At 32.9% G+C, this 18,356-nt stretch overlaps 2 protein-coding genes across 11 annotated transcripts in view; both read right to left on the bottom strand.

Annotated features, from left to right (window-relative positions):
- Positions 1-338: 338 nt before the first annotated feature.
- Trc8 (TRC8 ring finger protein) lies at positions 339-5,151 on the bottom strand. 4 transcript variants are annotated; one of them, XM_072010192.1, is made up of 5 exons: positions 4,904-5,151; positions 4,554-4,780; positions 4,071-4,463; positions 3,187-3,554; positions 339-2,910 (listed from the first exon to the last, which is right to left on the bottom strand). In XM_072010192.1, exons 3-5 carry the CDS (start codon positions 4,348-4,350, stop codon positions 1,576-1,578), a joined length of 1,983 nt encoding a protein of 660 aa, XP_071866293.1. In that variant the 5' UTR covers positions 4,351-4,463; positions 4,554-4,780; positions 4,904-5,151; the 3' UTR covers positions 339-1,575. The 4 variants fall into 4 exon arrangements, with proteins under 4 accessions (XP_071866293.1, XP_071866295.1, XP_071866296.1 ...); XM_072010194.1 differs by having other exon boundaries at positions 4,554-4,614; XM_072010195.1 differs by having other exon boundaries at positions 4,554-4,614; positions 5,026-5,143.
- Positions 5,152-7,225: 2,074 nt separating this feature from the next.
- Positions 7,226-18,356, bottom strand: part of Tws (protein phosphatase 2 regulatory subunit tws) — a 43,364-nt gene continuing 32,233 nt past the window's right edge. For 3 of the 7 annotated variants that reach the window (XM_072010343.1, XM_072010345.1, XM_072010344.1), the window contains exons 3-10: positions 13,547-13,612; positions 13,223-13,320; positions 12,561-12,839; positions 12,142-12,319; positions 11,679-12,013; positions 11,392-11,607; positions 11,138-11,305; positions 7,226-11,043 (exon numbers count right to left, since the gene is read on the bottom strand). In XM_072010343.1, the coding sequence (XP_071866444.1) occupies positions 11,153-11,305; positions 11,392-11,607; positions 11,679-12,013; positions 12,142-12,319; positions 12,561-12,839; positions 13,223-13,320; positions 13,547-13,612 (1,325 nt within the window). In that variant the 3' untranslated portion in view covers positions 7,226-11,043; positions 11,138-11,152. Of the gene's footprint in view, positions 11,068-11,137; positions 11,306-11,391; positions 11,608-11,678; positions 12,014-12,141; positions 12,320-12,560; positions 12,840-13,222; positions 13,321-13,546; positions 13,613-14,228; positions 14,849-17,484; positions 17,621-18,356 lie in introns of those variants that run through there. The other 4 variants (XM_072010342.1, XM_072010341.1, XM_072010346.2 and 1 more) reach the window with 4 other exon arrangements.

Here is an 18,356-nt window from a genome sequence, read left to right as displayed (position 1 = left end):
TTTTATCGTTCGTTTCTTCAAAATGTTCTTACATCTGATCGTCGATGTCATCGATATCATCGCCATAAATTACAAAAATTAGATATTCTGTATGCGAAATCTTTTGATGCTTGTTTCATCTGCGATTAAGCTAGGAGATCCAGCACAATCATAGGAAATCTGAAATTGGCAGGATCGGTAGCTACATATGATAACGCGACCTTCGCCTAGTTACATCATTCGCATTAGAATCGCTCTAATTTTACGAACGCACGGAGAATAATTTACAAGGTGAACCGTCGCAAAGCGACGATATAAACGACATACACATCAACGGGGCATTGAAGGGACGATAGCGCTTTAAAAATATAACATTTATTAGACATATTCTGATCTTACAAACAAAACTTCATATGATCATTATTAAATCGTATAATAAGTAAATAATGCTTTGTTGCAATAAATTAAAAAACTTATAATTTTTTTCGCCGTTATCTAACTATCACAGAGATTTATGAATTTTAATCGAAACGACAGAGAAAATAATCGAAATGAAAAGAAAAAAAGATTCCCTGCTTCCTTCACCAAAGTGATTGTTCTTTTTCGGAAGAAGTAAAATACGCGCATTTGAAATAGAAAATCACATATTATATATAACTGTTACATGTAAATTTCATATCGAAACTAATTTCTGTGACTAATACGGTTCTACAAAGAATAGAGTTGTATTGTTTTCCTCTATCGACTTCGAAAAATGTTAAGAATCGTTAATCTAGTAATCCCATCATTGTGAAACCATAAGAAATGGGCTGAGTAGCGATTCTTGTACATTTAACTTATATCTGGAATCTCGCGTACTTATATATATATTTATTCCATGCACATATGTACATATCAATGTATTTGTCAATATATATCAACATATGTATACATATGAATACGTATATATACATACGTGCGTGTATATATATATATATATATGTATATCTACAAGGATTTTCAACGATCGTGTTATCATCTCTCATTTGACAACAGAGCCTTGAAGTAAAGTATTTTGCATGCTGAATAAAATACATGATAATTCGGTTGGATCGTATCTAGGAACGTTTATTCTAATGGACAAGCGATACGAGCTTTTTAATTTGAATCAACGGAATCTTTCGATGGTCGTCGTAAAGTAGTAGAATCTTATAAAATGGAAGAGTAAATAGAACAAGTGTACGGAAGCTTGAACATAGCTTATGCTAAAAAAGTATAAAAGCAAGTTGCCTCCGCGCGAATATTCGTGATTCTAAATCAGCAGGGTTTGGCATTGTAAGAAATATCTTTATAAGCTAAACGTAAATGATAACGAATCAGAGCTCGCAAAATAATATAGTTTGGAGTTCTTTTCGCGGTAAAATTTTTTATTATCTCCGGCAAATTGTATTTTTGTCGACAAACGTTTAAAGTATCTCGTACGAGAGTTTTGTAATTTGAGCGACTTTCAAGAAACGAAATTTTTTTTAGGCAAGATTTTTCAGAAATCGATATCTTACGATTTTTAATTTGAGATTCATAACAGTTTATCAGCATACGTTAGAGTTATGCGTCTTTTCACCTGTCTTGGTTTACTTCGAAGACGCGTTCAGCGTTCGCTCGCGACCTTCGATTACCAGCGATTACCTCGTTATTTCTATCGTTATGCGAGTTTTCGATTTTGTACAATACATCGTGGCAAAGTGGACAACGGTCCTGGACGTACAGCCACTTCCGTAAACAAACACCGTGAAAGTAGTGATTGCAGCGCGTGATCTTGGCACTCTGCATTTCCTGATAACAAATAGCACACACATCATCTAACACTCGAAGCTGTTCCGTCTTTGCTTCCAGAAGGGAATTAATCTTATTAACAGCTGATCGACGCTTCATGAACACGCTCCATCCGGCTTTCGCCTCACACCATATATTAAAGTAGGCATGAATGCATATCATGATGGCACGAATTGCTCCACCAGATTCAAACACTAAAATCCAAAAGCCGTTGAAGAATAGGATAATACCGAATGTAAATTCGATGGTGTTGCCGAAAGATCGTATTATATATACGCAGTCGTCGAGTTGCTCCCAGAACACGCTACGGTAAGCATCGATCAGGAAGAGGGAATAGATCGCAAGTGAAACCAACACTTTTACTATTACTTCGATACTAAACACCGATACTGCCAGTAACCAAGTGCTTACGGTATAGTGCGACCAAAGGAATACCAGCAACGATACTGGGAGCAGTATTAAAAATACACAAACTGCCAGAGCGCGGATGTGTCGATGAAGCGCTGGATTATGCGAGGCGCTGAGCGACATCAACAACGGATTGACGATGTTGTGCACGAAATGTAGGACCGCCGTAAACAATAAACAAAAGTTACGGCACAGTCTGACCAAACGTTTCTCTCCGTCCAAACTCGTCAGTCCAGTTTGCAGGGCCAGCACGTAAAATAAAATCGCGGATACGGTACCGATACTCTTCTCCTCTTCGTCTTCCGTAAGTAGCACCCATTGAAAGAAACTACCGATGTAATCACAAATAAACGAAATTATGCTAGTCATTCCTAAGACTGCCATCAAAGTCTCACAGCCATTGACTAATAAACTTCTAAGCATTATGTAATAGGTGAACGTCTCTTCGCCATAATGATTTTCAAGGATTTGAAACACTTGTCCTCCCACGCGTAACATCCAAAACATGCGTAGCACATACGGAATGTTCAATCGAATCCATTCGGTTTCAGCGAGCGCGGACAGACCGTAGTTGCTTATGAAATTACGCGCATGTTGATAACCCATATAAATTATGTTTATCATGGTGACGCCGTTGTACCAAATGACAAATTTACATACAGCTAACGGAAGAAGTGTTGCGAACACTGGTAGATGATGGAGCACTTGCGTCTGAAAAAACATGTACGTATATTCGATAACGTGCGAATGAATGTAAAAATGGAATATTTATGTTTTATGATACCTGAATATAAACTATGAGAAATATAATGTAACATATCATTACATAAATTGTAAGAAATTAATTGTTAATCAAAGTACTCTGTACATACGCATATGCAAAAAATCTATTTTTAAAATGTTAAAACATGCGATTGTTTTAAATCCAAGTACGTCAAAATACATTAACGATTTAAATTAAATCGAAATACATTAAATTCAACTTACCGGGAGCGGACAAATGCCCAAAATCGACGGTGCCATAAAACTCAGTATAAGAAATTTTTGCAGAACTGGGTGTTTTGGTGCAAGATGAATATAACAAAAAATACTAGCTAATAAGCATTGTATTACATAATTCTGGATTATCAGGAAGCCTGGTCCCTCATTTAAAACGTATTTCAAGTTAAGAGACAAAATATCATCAAGTATGCTAGTTGTTGATTCATGTGTGCTCACATATGTAATGATAGCTTTCATTGTACTAATATTTGACCAATAGGATATAAATATTGCTCCTACTGATATTAAGTATAGATATACAATGATAAGATGTTTTGTCCATAACATAAATATACATATTGCAGTAATATATCCTGAAAAGTAAATATTTGACAGTCAACCATTGATTTTTATTTTATTTTGATTCTAATAAAGATGTAAATAATCATTAATTCTGTTTGTATTGATTCATGAATACTTTATCAACTGTATAATGTTTGCTCTTTTTTACAAATGCAATGACCCACAAGAATTAACCTTGTTACTTTGAATATCGATATGTCATTTTAACACTTCTAATAATCTACATTACTTTAAGTTTATCTACCAAAAACACTACTTTTCAACTATATTCTGACTAATAGACAACTGCAATCAATTTCTGACTAATAAGCAACTATAAAATCGGGAAACGTTACACAAATGAAATGCATAACATCGAAGAGAATCTATAATCTATATAACATAGTAAGTCTAGTTTAACTAATTTTACAAATACTTTGCTTTTATCTTAAATACTTTACTTTGTTTTAACAAATACACATACAGAAAAATATATTAAAATTACTAATAATTAAATATAGAAATCATATGTGATGTAAATATCTTACCTAAACAGCAGCATATAAATTTTAGTAGAATCATTAAATGCATTTTGTAAGCAAAGTATTCTAAACCAAGTGAATCTATAAACGAAGCAGATATTATTAAATTCATAATGTTGTCTGATAATTTTGATATTTTAAAATCACATTCACTACTATGTAGCACAACATTGTCGCTAGATAATCCAAGTCCAATTCTAAGTAATTCATCTATGATAAATAAAGGTGGAACTCTAATTATAACATCCATAAAGGTGTGCAACTTCTCTCGCATAGATGTATCCATTGTTTCTCAGGTTTTTGCTTTTGTAATACAGATTTCAAAGATGATATTTTGTTCTTAGGAAGTGCAAGAACAATTTCCCAATACAATTTTATTTAATTTAGTTGGCTCAATACCTAAATTCAAAATGTCAAAATGTTAAAAATAAATTGATATGTTTTGGTATGTTCAATAAGCAATTAACGTTAAATTACACATAAGCTTACCTTCGGAATAATAATGTTTGTGGTTATCATATTCTCGAAACACACTTGTCTTAGCGAATAACTGGAATAATTTTTGTCATCAAAAATCGACGAAGCCGAGATGGTTCAAGTATTGTGAATTATAATTTGCCAGTAATCAACAAAGGAAAATAACGAAGGAATGATTTAGATACCGAAGATGTAGCACAAATTCAAACTTTTATAGAATCAATGTATTGAACTCGATCCTGTTTTAATATCATATAACGGAGGTTAAATAACAAAAAAACTTGTCAGCTATTCTTTTTCCAAAATTGTTGGTTATAAAATGAAACTAAATCGTTTTGCAGATATTACAAATAGGATTTTACCATCGTGCGAAAATATCGTAACAGCAGGCAAACATACGCAAATTTTCGGTTTTCGAATTTCTGTCAAAGATGTTTTTCTTTCTACTCACTTCTACCCGTAATTCTTAATTTATGTTGCTCACCTGCGTCGACAACAACCAAAACACGTAAATCTGACAGCGACGGTATTTAGGCTAAACTACGTTTTTAAAATACGCGTAATTTTCCTCAACATAAAACGCTGTCGCATATACTTTAAAGGTTACAGAGAAACATGCACAAAGAATTTGATCGATTTGATCAGATGGCGCTATATTGCTTTTTCTATATACGTATGTACATACTGTGTGTATGTTTACGTTTAATGTGGTCTGAAAATACGTTATAAATTTATTATTATCATGTGTCATTAAATATACGTATCGCGAATATTTGGCTTTAGTAATTGAAGACTCATCATACAGATATACGTTATACTGTCAACACCTTAAAATAATAAAAAGTATGATCATTTAAGGATTTACAAAATGAAGTCATAACATTTTTTAGAAAATTATAATCATTTCAAGTTCATTATTACGCGTAATATTATATTATTCCCGAGATAGGCTATGAAGTAAAGTAAACGATACGTGCAAGACTATAACGTTCATTCAAAAGTTAATCTACCAAATCACGTGCTATATATCATCCCATAAATTGCGTCACTCTTTGGCACTTAAATGTCTATGCACAGCGGTACGTTATTGCTACTGCTTAGTCTTTCTGCTATTTCTTCAACTGTTAAACGAAATTTTGTTCCAAGTAGAGCTTTTAATCCTTCGATATCAAACGTTAGTACTCAATCAAATCTTGATTTATCGGAAAGATCAAAAACTTAATTTTGAAATTTGGAAACCTAGATTAAAACATGTTCTCCATATACGACAAAAATATCGTTACCGGCATCTTTAATTGTATTGCCTTTTTTAAATTCATACAGCATGCAATGCAAAAATAAATTTCGTTAACATTCATTATCTTTGATTTCTTTAAAAATAGAAACAAGATATGGACGTTATAAAGTTCATTAAAAAACGACATGATTTAGGGAACTTGATGGAAATAACAGCGACTTAATATACAACGTACATGCATTAGAAAAAAAAGTATATAAATATATATATGTACATATATATATTTATATTTATATATTAATATATATATATATTAATATATAAATATGTATATATAATATATATAATATATATATATATTTATAATTGTAGATTCAATATTGATAATTTTATTATGCAAATTCATAATTTTATTGTTAATAATATCATGTACTCTTTATCATTCGCACGCAAGAATAGAAGATACTAACTTTAATGATGCTTCACTGATAATGAAAGAAGGGGAGGAGTAGGAATGGAGAGATTAAAATCAAATTTCAATTGATTCTGGAAGCATACTGATCTCAGATGAAAATAATGGCAATACATTTCTAGCAACATCGAATATATTTCTCTCAGGTTTCATATGTAAAACTCATCTTCCTGAAAAAGAAAAAAGAAGAAAGAATACAATAAAAACATGGCGAGAAAATACTAGACTTTGAAGAAAGTCTAAAAATTTGTACCATAACACTAAGAATAAAATTTTTAGCTTTGTATTTTTTCATGTACACACCTGATATATTCGATGTTTAAATGCATATATCATTTCTTCCCGAAATAGGATAAATAAATGATTATATCTTTGATCTCCCTCTGTCTCTATACAGGCATGCAACGACACATACGTGCAGAGTACAGAATATTCATACTGTCATCCGTTCAAAACTAGCTACCATGTAACTTATCTATATCTCGACGCACTGTTCATTCGTTTCTTTGAATTAGTCGAATCTTAATGCGCTTGCATATACTACCGTAATGCTACATTCTAAAACAAAATGTCTTTTTTCATTTGTGATCTCTTCTTATAAATCCGCGTCTTCTTCGTCTCTTCTTTACTACGACGCTGTTCTAATCACTTACGATAAATCTCATCGACAATGTTTGCGCTCGCAGCATTTAATTCAATTCTACTTCTTTTTATTGTTCCTTTCTCTTTCTTTTTCTGCAAACAAATCAATCGCTATCTCGAATTTGAACTGCCACTCGCTTTTAATAACGCTGGGCATTTTTTGAGGCACATTATACAGTATAAAATAAACTCGACGATCTCAAAGATATTTGAATATTGGTGATGGGTAATCGAACATTTTTGAGATCCGTCCGAGCATTTTTTTCAGAAGCAATTACGATCAGGTTGAATGGTATAGAGTCAAAATCAGGAGTGAAAATTATTGTTAGTCGATTTCGACGTAGTTTTGCTCATTATTCTCATTTATGCTTTACATCATTCTTCTCAAGACTACCTAATATATATGCCTTACGCTTTCTTTCAATTACATCTTCATTCCATGATCTTTTACATTTTTTTCATAGCGTAAATTTCTCGTAAAAATCTGTACCGTGCAAACAGACGTTAAGTAATTTTGAATCCCGAAAAGAATTCGACTGTATTATCCGCAATTTCGCCCGCTGAAAGGATGATGAAGTGTACAATGTAAGATAAACAGTAAAAATGACAGTATTCTTTACGCATAACATTCTATGGCACGATTTTTCTTAACTCGACAATGGATATCATAATCGTTCTTTTTACCTAATTGCGTGCTTTAGCGAGAAGAAATAAATTATGGAATTAATAACCGTGGAAAGTATATTTTACGCGACAAGTTACATATAGTTGATCGACATTACGAAAAATTTTATAGAAACCAACATTGAAACATTGCGAGTCCCGCTATTGTAGTTTCGCTTCATCGTACCTCACGCAACACAGGTAAAAAGACTTTTACGTATTCGCTATAAAAACGCTAAGTATGGACTAATAATACATGGTACTTTAATAAAAATAGAGCTTCAACATTCGGCTAGTAATACAATGACGTTTATTATATCACAACGAGACAGGTCCTGCGTGCCAAAATTCTACTCTGCTCAGCGTACTTCTTTTTAACTTCCTTTACGTCAATTCAGATTGTCCGATGCACGGATGCAGCGATGATACGACCAGTTGTAAGGCATGTTTTTAAATATTCAAAATGTCTTTCTCGAAGGGATCCATACATACGAGACCTCAATCTCATCTCCTCGCATCAAGCAAGCGGATACAAATTGCATTTCCTTTTAAATTAATTTTATACCTAAGTTAGTTTCAATCAATGGGATCCATTGTTGTTTTTTCATAGTTTATTGTATTTCATTAGTCTCATATTCATTGATCCCGTTAGCAATTGGATTTTACGAAGATTAAAAGATCTAACGGGAGCCCCGGGCTCTTCGTTGCATACTTCGAGTGTTTCGGAATATAACGGTTTTTTTCGTAAAATTGTTTACTGCGCGAACAAGTATGGTTTTATTCCGGTATCTCAACACGATCATTTAATTCGCAATCAATTACATCATCATGCTATCTAGCTAACCGAACAGATCAAGTCGTCATCACCGTGACTAAACCTGCATAACAGTTAACAAAACAAACAAGTTACGCAGAGTCCCTATAATAATATCAATAATAATAATAATAATATAATAATAATAATAACTATAATAATAATAATAATAATAGCAGTAATAATATTAATATTACTTAATTGTAAAATTACGTCTACGTTTTGTTCGAGTATAGAACGAATTTCACGGTTCCATCGCGTATTACTTTTGAAAACAAATTATGATTACAACTTATCGATTATGATTTTGCATTTTTTTTTATTCGTGCGTCTTTTCACCTTCTATCTCTGTGAGTACACAATTGCCTAAATATCGCGTTACAAAGATACTGAGTAATAATCCTGGATTGATACACAGTTATTACGTTTCATGCATTGTATCTGCACGTGATTATTTGAAGATGGTTTTTCTTTTTTTCTTTCTTGTTAACATGGAAGTAACGCAACTAAATTTCTTAAGCTATACCATATCAAATGCATTTTTTACCATCTTTTTATTTTTTAATAAGATAAGTTGTATGAACGCTATGTTGCAAGAAACGTAATAATATGTAATATTTCCTTTTCTAATTAAGTTGAACTTTGAAGTCTAACTCAGAGAATAGCTAATCAAGAATTTCCAATACCTAAAACTTAATACTTAAATATTACATCATTTGAATAAGAATGTGATTAGTTGAAACCATTCAAAGCGCTTAATTTAAAATAGTTTTTTTTATATCACGCGTGTCTATTTTTGGCCATATAGCAGATCTTTCGGAGAATTAAATAAAAATTAAGGATGATTCACGTGTCAAAGCGAATCTCCTGTAATCATTTCCGCACAGCGATCATATATTTGTTTTTTTTATAAAACTATATGATTGCTTATATGGTTAGGAAACCTCGAAAGTCGTTTACTTGCCTATGACTCAAGAATTGTTATTTATACACGTGAAAATTATTAGTTCTAATTCTCGATCATGTACAATTTAAGTCACCAATGTAAGGTATGTCTCGTTAAAGACAATTTTCGCTACCGAATTTTTCCATTGATAAAAAAGTTTCAATTTTATTCACCTTAATCGCAATCGATAATCCGCGCGTATGTTTCAATCACGCGTGGTTTCGTTCAAATTTCGTCTCTATAAATTCCACAATGTTGACGTTATATTCCGCTAATATATTTTACTCAGCACATATTTAATTTATACATATAAACTCTGCAAGCGCAGCTTACCATCGTCAAATGCACTTTTTAGTTTTATTTTAATTCGTGTACGAAATCGCTGCTTATATGTGTAAGAGTATAAGTGTTAATAAGTTGTCAATAAGAAATATTAGAAAATCTGTATTTCACTTACAGTTATCGTAAGTTCCTTATATTTCTTGACTGAGTACTTCTTTTTCTTATTATTAGAAAGCGGCAACTGACGAATGGTGCTTTACACTCATACTCTTTATTGTTTAAAGTATGCAATGCATTGATGTTCATTTTTCTTCGAAGTTTCACTGAAAGGTGAATTTGTCTTGTCTTCTCATATTTTGACTCGTATCGGCGAATATTTGTTTTTTAACATGCCATGATAAGGGTATTTAATAATATATTTTATTTAGGAAATAAAGACACGAGGATATAGGCCTATTATTTAATATTATCTTTTACTAAGTATGTATGACAACAAACGACTAATTGAAATAATTGAAAGCTCGGCTTTCTTCTTAATGGTAACTGCTGGTATATTTTAAATGCAATTGTTAATAGTTATCAAAATATTTTTACTCTAAAATCAGCAAAGAATTTGGTATATAAAGGATATAGTTTTCGACACAAAAAAATTTAATTTTGAAAATGAACTATCTACTGAAAACACAAAATTGTACTACGCGAGAAGTTATGAAAAAGAATACTGGATTGAGAATAAAATAGTAACGAGCTACACATTAATCTCACATCTCTTGGCACATATAATCATCTCTACTTTTAATTTTGCATGTCTAGGCATTTTGGTTGGCAAATAATTTATTAAGCAAAGGTATTATATGCTACACACATGTAACGGGGACACAATTATCGCATCTAGCGACTTTTAATTCTATGCAGTTGATCCTACTAATGCAGTTTCTTTTACAGATACCATTCCATACGTAGAAAAATCACCTATATTAAAAAGCACTTTAAATTGTACGGTATCAAAATTTCTATGATACAAGCGAACTGAATATATTAATCTTCTATTAAAATATTTAAATAATAACCGCCAACACGAGTCTCTTGATTGATTGAACTGTACATTTTTCTTTGTCAATGGGCAATGATTCCACGTGCATTTTATTTGAACTAGCGGAATTCAATAAATTGGAGAGCTATGCATATGTCTTTGCTTGCATGCATTTATATACATATATACGCGCGACAAGGTGTTACGTGCAATTCTGTATGTCTTTGTGTGTATACATAGTGTGTATGAATATGTGAGCTGTGTGGACGGCGCTACGTACACCACTTTTCGGTCAGTCAACCATTGACATATTAATAGTTGACTTTCGTCAGTATAATTCAGACATCCCTTGTTCCACTGGGATTTTTCAGTTGAACGTGCCTTGCTCACGTCAATATGTACCGTTGAATGATCTGAAAAAATGGAAAGCAATGTTTCTTATTATTGTAAATAAACTGTATATTCTTGTTCATATTTATAATTTGGTACAACATTGAATAGACATACCTGCATACAGATGTGCTAGAGTTTGTCTTGAAATAGGAAGAGATTATTCGTAGCAGCGACAGCTACTACATTTTCAGATGGATGCCAAGCAGTATGTAGTATCTTTTTATTGAAATCTAGGCAGTCCACGCTAATTTCATCCTTTTTACGTTTACCACCAGTACAGACCTTTAAGTAAATAATATATATTATGGACAATACAATAGTAATAGTTTATTAAATATTTTATATAGTTGTCGAAAATTTATACTTACTTTACGAGGTTTTAGAAGTGTTTTTGGTTTGGCAATGTCACGTGCTGCTTCCAATGTGAGATCACGTTTAGTTGTACGATCAAATACTCTGAAGAAATTATTGTATGAACCCGTCATAATAGCAGAATCATTACCACTCCAACAACACTCGAATTTGTCAAAGATACAATCATTCTCATATAATGAACATAACTTTGATCTTAGGTATTCATGTACCTATAATAATATAATCGATTAATATTTTGACCTAGATATATGAAAATTGTATTATGACTTTTGTTACATACAGGGTAACATTCAATGGGTTTTGTTTCCATCTGCAAATCCCACACTTTCACACTGAGGTAGTCTCTACTGATCATATATCTTCCCGAATTACTAAGTTTCACATCACTTATACTCGAAATTATTTCGGAGAAGAAACTTCTGTTTGTTGGATCTTCTGGTTCTTCAAAGAGTTTACTATGTTGGTCACAAAGCGCAGCAGATCTCATGTCACAGAGTCTAATTGTTCCTTTGCTACTACTATATACCAAGACGTTACATTCTGCCGGGTGAAATTCCGCGGCAGTTATTACTTCTGTTAGTTCCTCCATATTAGTTGGCTTAATGTCTACTATATCTGTGTATCATTGTTAAGAAAACGATATACTTCATTATAATAAATTTATATCCAAGATGTGTAAATATAATTCAGAATTTATAAACCAAAAATAAAATAAATATTAAATGACATAGAAAAAAGGATACTAAAACTCTGGTCTGTGATTTCAAGGTGCCAAAGGTTAATTCTAAGATCATCAGCACTGAGGTATGTTTCCTGATCACTGTTAACACTTATACTGTTTATATGATAGGTGTGCGCATTGGCAAATATTCTCCTTGGGGATGCTTCTACCATTAACTCCATTGGTTTTATAGTTGGTACCTAGGTCAAAATACAAAAGTATTCAATATATGATAATCAAAATGCACTAGCTTCATAATGTTATGTGCATATTTGAACTCCTTGACCTTCTCTTGAAAATATTTTTGTTAGGAACACAATAGTATAGGAAAAATTATATTTATATAGTTAGAAGTTAGAAAGAAAAACTAAAGAGTTTTAGAATTTACCACATTATATGTATAACATCACAATAATCTTAATAAAACTCATCAATACTCACCCTCAAGGAAGTGATACAAGCAGGATCACGAATTGTACCATTTTCTTCTTTTGTATTATAGCCTTCTACTCTTTTATCTCGTTCACTGACTTTCCACAATTTAATTGTTTTATCATTTGTGGAAAGTAGAAAATGTGCTGGATTTTTTCTTTTTAACCACCTAATTTTGTTAATTTTTTCTTCTATCTCTAAAGATTTCAGGTAATCGAATTCAGGTTCATGACTTTGAAAGGTGCTGTATACATTGTATTCACCTCTTCGGGGTATACTGTTTTTACTCTAAATAAAGATACAATGTTCTAATTATCTTATGGCCTTAAAAAATATCCTAAATATTTTTTATTTTTTTCTATCAATTTTCTAAATCTTTTTCCTTTCTACAGACAATGAAACTATTTAAAAAATTTCATAAAACATAAATAAAGTATTCAAGATATTTATTCCTCTCAGTTTGTTCAATGATTATCTTTAGAAATTTTCTAAAGATAGAAAAATGTAACATATTGTACAGAACAATCTGGCAATAATCCAATACTAACACATAAATATAATTTTTATTTAAAGGACAAATCTTTCTTTATTGAAAGCTTAAAGATTTTATAGCACATAAGAATTCTATAAATATAAAAAATTCATATTATTACAAATATACTTCAACTTACAACGGGATCCCTCTGAAAAATAACCACCCGACCACCTTTATCTCCTGTTGCAAGAAGATCGCCATCATGGTTAAATTCAACACATGAGATTATATCAGCTAGAACAGAACACAATACAAATAACTACAATAAAGTGTTCTGAAATATTTAGAAAATATTTATTTAGAAGTAATTTTAAAAAGAAACGAAGAGATGGATGAAAGAAGAAAAAGAATACATCATAATACTTTATTACTAAATTAACATACTTGTGCAATCACTGAATGAAAATTGATGAGATAATATACACACATAATATATGTGCAACTTCTATTTAGAACTTACCTTCAGTGACATCGTCTTCTAATGTTCCTTTCACCTGTGAAAAACACCACTGTATGTCACCATTACCTAAAACAACATTAAAGAAGTTAAGTCATTACACAAAAATTTACTTGAAAACAGAAGTATAACAATAAAATTATCAAGTATACAATACAAAATTCCGATTTTCAATACACCATAATGTATTCATTGTTGAACGCGTAATACACATATAAAAAAATGTATTACAAAATAGATAAAAATCCCATAATGCTTATCGTTTGAATTACATCATGCGTTTCGAGCGTAGAACAGGTAGATGCACAGTGGTAAAAAGACGCGTAGAGATATATATTCTACAAACGTCCGCGGCTTTTTCTTTCACTTACGATACGCACGAGATTTGATCGAATTATCGGGTAAAAGCAAGAAAAGTGGAGCAAATCGATAAGGATACCGGGGATAAGGAAAGAGAAAGGAATCTAAGAAAAAATAACATCGAGAAAGTTGTGACTGTGAAACGTGATAAAATAAACGTGGAGGGACATGACTGAAGCGATAGCGTGTGTAGGTAAGGTGAAAAAGATAAGTTATAATGAAAAGAGGCGACAAAAGAGAAAATATGCGTAAGTAAAGTGAATAAAGGAGAAGCAAGAAAAAAATGAAAGAAAAGTCGAGGGGAAAAAGGTAAAAGTAATCCTACTTGAAGTTTCGGCGCAATCCATCGTGCTTCTAGGCAGTCGCCACCGCCGCCGCCGCTGCCGTCGCCGGCGACGGGCGCATTTGGCCCCGCGCACAGCAAGTATCCAGAGAGTGGGTACGGGTGATTATATTTGAGGATGCGGAATTGACGAAGAAGAACGTTGCGTGCACTGCGAGCGCTGCGGATATACCCGTGAACCCGTGATAGTATCTGGGTCAAGGTTCAGGTTGCCGCGGCGCGGCGAGGCGGCCAGCAGGAGCGACGCACTGTTCGGTTCACGACGTGTCGTAGAAATACAGAGCGACCACGCATAGTAAACCGGTGCTCATGACGCCTTACTTACCGGCCATCTCGCAATTAGAGACACTACGCGACCAGAGAGAGGTTCGCACGCGAGCTCACTCCCGGTGCGAGGTCCAATACCGCCTACTCGACCAGAGATACGCGCGCGCGGCGCGCCACGCCGGCGATCAGGAACAGGAAACCTTCACAATTGTTTACCACACTCTGCCCAACCTTTTTACCCTGTCACATATTCGTCCTTACTAGTCCGTCACTAATATGAATCCGATCACTAGCTTTCAATGGCGGAATTCACGAACGCATAACCGCACAACACTACTATGGCGTGACGTCACACCACAGTCAGGTTTCGCTATTCCGACAATAATCGCCATCTTGATTGCGAAAACCGACTGTACACGAATCACTACGAAAACCACCGAACGCCGCCGATCTAACAGTGCCATCTGTGTCGCGCAAAATTTAAATTAAGTTTTGTAAATTCCCTTAGAGATTCACTTTTCCAATAATAATCGAAGTTCACTTGGGAGTGACATGATGAGTTATAGTTTGTTGATCTTGATACCAATTTGTAGTTAAAATACTAAATAATACTTTAATATTACATATTTGAAAAGGGAACAAATCATAAATTTCTTGAAAATAGAAGATAAAACCAGGAAGCTTAACTAACTTTATGATAATCGATATTCTTTAAATAATCCGGGGGATGGTAAAAATTTATGTTTAATCCCAAGATTAAAATGGGATTAATTGACAATGTATTTTAAATTTGAAAATTGCTGTCCTACAAAAGACAAAAGATATAACTTATCATATTTTTCCCCTATGTTCTTTAATTTTAGGGGGCTCATAACAAAAATGGTCCTTATCCATGTTTGTCTTTCTCTAGAAAATGAAGGAATGTTCTAATATCTTTGGATCAATATATTCAATTTTTATTAACAAAATATTCATCGTATTATATAACTACTGTAGGTTCATCTGTAATTATATCGTAAAACTGCATTTAATTAAGGCATAAAATTGTGAAATTTTGATAAAGATTGTTTTTATAAAATCGTAAAATTTTTATTCGATCATGTCAGGACATAGATTATTTCACATAATGCAATAGAAAATGGAGTAGCTTTGATAAAAAGATTATATATAAAAGTATATCCGTAGATAATTAATTAAGATTGTCTAATTTAAGAGAAACTACTAATCGATGTCGACGATGACGTTAAGAAAAAATTACCTAGAAGTTTTGATAGTTTCTCATGAACTTCTTCCAAAGAGAAAAACATAGGTACAGCCCTGGATAAATGTGCAAAATTCCTGGCTGAGCGAATATCTGACATCGACCAGTCCATTTTTAGCAAAGCCAGAATAAGCTTCTACATAGAAAGATTTCCTTGCTACTTCTCGATTTCACTAATAAAAACTCGAAGAACTTGAAACACTCGGATCATATGCTTTCAAAGTCGAGGTGCGTCATACATTTTCAATGCGTTCCAAAGCACAGAATCGATTACAATTTACTTTAGTAGATCTCTTCGATACATTCTCGATATGGGTCTAACATCCGTCCTGGTTTGAATATTAATACTCTTCTTCTCAGCAGTAGATCGTTCGTCAACCATTTCAAGTTTAATATTTCATATTGGAAGCACGATAAGTGTTTTCTTTCCTCTTGCTCGTTAATTTAAAATTAATCATTTCACTAAAAAAATATAAATAGCGTTTGGTAAATATTAATCGCAGGGACAATAACGTTAGTTTTCCCGCCATATTCTAAATTTACAAACTAAACTCGTATAAAGTACTATGTTTTTCACTTTACTCACAGAAATTTGTAATTCAAAGTGAAGATTGTGGCAGCGCAGACGAGCAAGAGGAAACTTTGGGCGTAGTTTCGAACCGGTACTTCAAAGTAAAGAATTGAAATTCAAATCACAACGTATTTGCCACAAGAGGAGCTATACGATGAATTTTTATTTAAAAAATTCAACTATACGATCAATAATCGAACATGTAAAAACTAAGAGCACACGAATTATTTTCTCATTCACTGTGTCAATAAACAACCGGATTTTTATATTATCCGTTGGTTCGAACAATTAACCGAGGCTCGAATAGATTAAACAAATAAGCGTTTCGTACGGCGCAAACGTTTGCAAGTGAAACGACTGTCTCGAACTGGTACGAAAGTGCATAAGCTCGTACGACACACGAAACTCTCGTTGTCGAACGTGTTAGGGGGAGGATGTTAATGAATCTGTAATGAACTCTAACAAGCATGTAGAGCCGGTGCAACGTTTACCTGGACGCGATATTTGCTATGAATCAAGCGTAAGTGTGTTTTCGAAAAAGTAGACATCACGTGTTCTCGTGAAACGAAACTTTTTTAATATCCCATAAAAGTATCACTTTAATTAACGACTGAAACCGATTTGTAATAATAACAGTTGTATAATAATTCGACTCCAAACTATTCCATTTGAAAAAATTAACTGAAATTATCCAAAAATGATTAAATTTTTAACACAAAATAATATTTTTTCTCTTTATTATTCCTAAAGTTAAAACAATATAGCGGCCGAAGTGACTCATTATTTCTAATCGTTATTTTTTATCCTTGTTTGAAATAAAATTTGTTCAAGCCTGGCAGACACTCATTGTTCTTACGAAATTTATAAGCTTCGATTGTGCGATAAGTTTACGCTCGAATGCGTTGAAGATCACGTATTCAGTATAGATCGTTGGACCTTTTATAGGACGTATTATATATACGAATTTTTTCCACATCTATGGAAAATCGATCGAATCGTGTATGTAGCCAACATCGTTCAAAATTCATCCACACTTTTAATTTTCCCCAAAACAGAGTGTTGCGCCAACAATCAGTTCAACGTGCTGTTTTCAAAAACCGTAACTGTAGATATTAGTTACAAATATTCGTTCTACTCACTATCATAATCGGAATCGTCACACCTTAAGATGTTCTCGAGGTTTCGCGTCGCTTCTTCGATCAAGTCTGTTTCGAAATCGTTACTGCTCTTTTCGTCGATGATACGATTTCGCAAATTCATTCTCGATGTAAACCGTCTTCTCGAACGATATTCATCACGATCAAGACAACATACTGTTATTATCAGGTGACATCGAGTTTACTAACTGACCGCTAAATGTAAACTGTGCTCGAATCAGTTCACATCGATACACTTGTATACGGAAAACAATTATCGACGATTGAACACCCATAACAATCGTATTACCAAAGGCATTCGACGAGCTTTCTTGAAGAAGTTTGTAAGACAAACTTGCTGAATTGAATAAATTGCGTGTTGGAAGCTTGTTAGTTCTAATTTTTTCAATGTTAATCACCTGCTTGAATTTATAATTGAGACATTGAGAGTAAATGTGGACTCAGCAAAGTAACTGATTTAACTGAATAACTGATTATCAAAAATAGGCATGAGCACAAGATATTCAGTGCAGCAACTGATTTCCCCATGTTATCTGAATTTGATCTGGAAAATATGAATTTCACTATTTTCGTTTGATTAATAGAGCTTGTTGGAATACATTAATCCAATAAACCCACGCGTAGAAAAAATGTGGCTTACTCCACTTTTACTCTCAATGTTTCGATTATAACGAACCATATAGAATTTTGTTTTTATCCATTCTACTTATCTCTATGAAAATTAACGAGCTCTAAATACTAAGCAATTCAATTACAATCGCAATTTATATGCAGCGCAGGAAACGCATTTATTTATTTCTAAATATTTCAATAAATTTCAAAATCCTATTTAAACGTCGTGACGGGAAAATTTG

Source organism: Bombus fervidus, chromosome 9 (assembly GCF_041682495.2).
Source record: "Bombus fervidus isolate BK054 chromosome 9, iyBomFerv1, whole genome shotgun sequence".
Taxonomy (NCBI): Eukaryota; Metazoa; Arthropoda; class Insecta; order Hymenoptera; family Apidae; genus Bombus; species Bombus fervidus.
Note: the sequence above shows the minus strand (reverse complement) of the source record. Positions and strands in the feature narration are given on the sequence as shown.

What these genes read in the sequence shown, in the direction of transcription:
- Trc8 (XM_072010193.1), bottom strand. Translation starts at nt 4,350, where the DNA reads ATGGATACATCTATGCGAGAGAAGTTGCACACCTTTATGGATGTTATA. An exon ending in ATTTATATGCTGCTGTTTAG is followed by an intron (nt 3,555 to 4,070) that starts GTAAGATATTTA and finishes TTTACTTTTCAG; the next exon opens with GATATATTACTGCAATATGT. An exon ending in TGGGCATTTGTCCGCTCCCG is followed by an intron (nt 2,911 to 3,186) that starts GTAAGTTGAATT and finishes ATGTTTTTTCAG; the next exon opens with ACGCAAGTGCTCCATCATCT.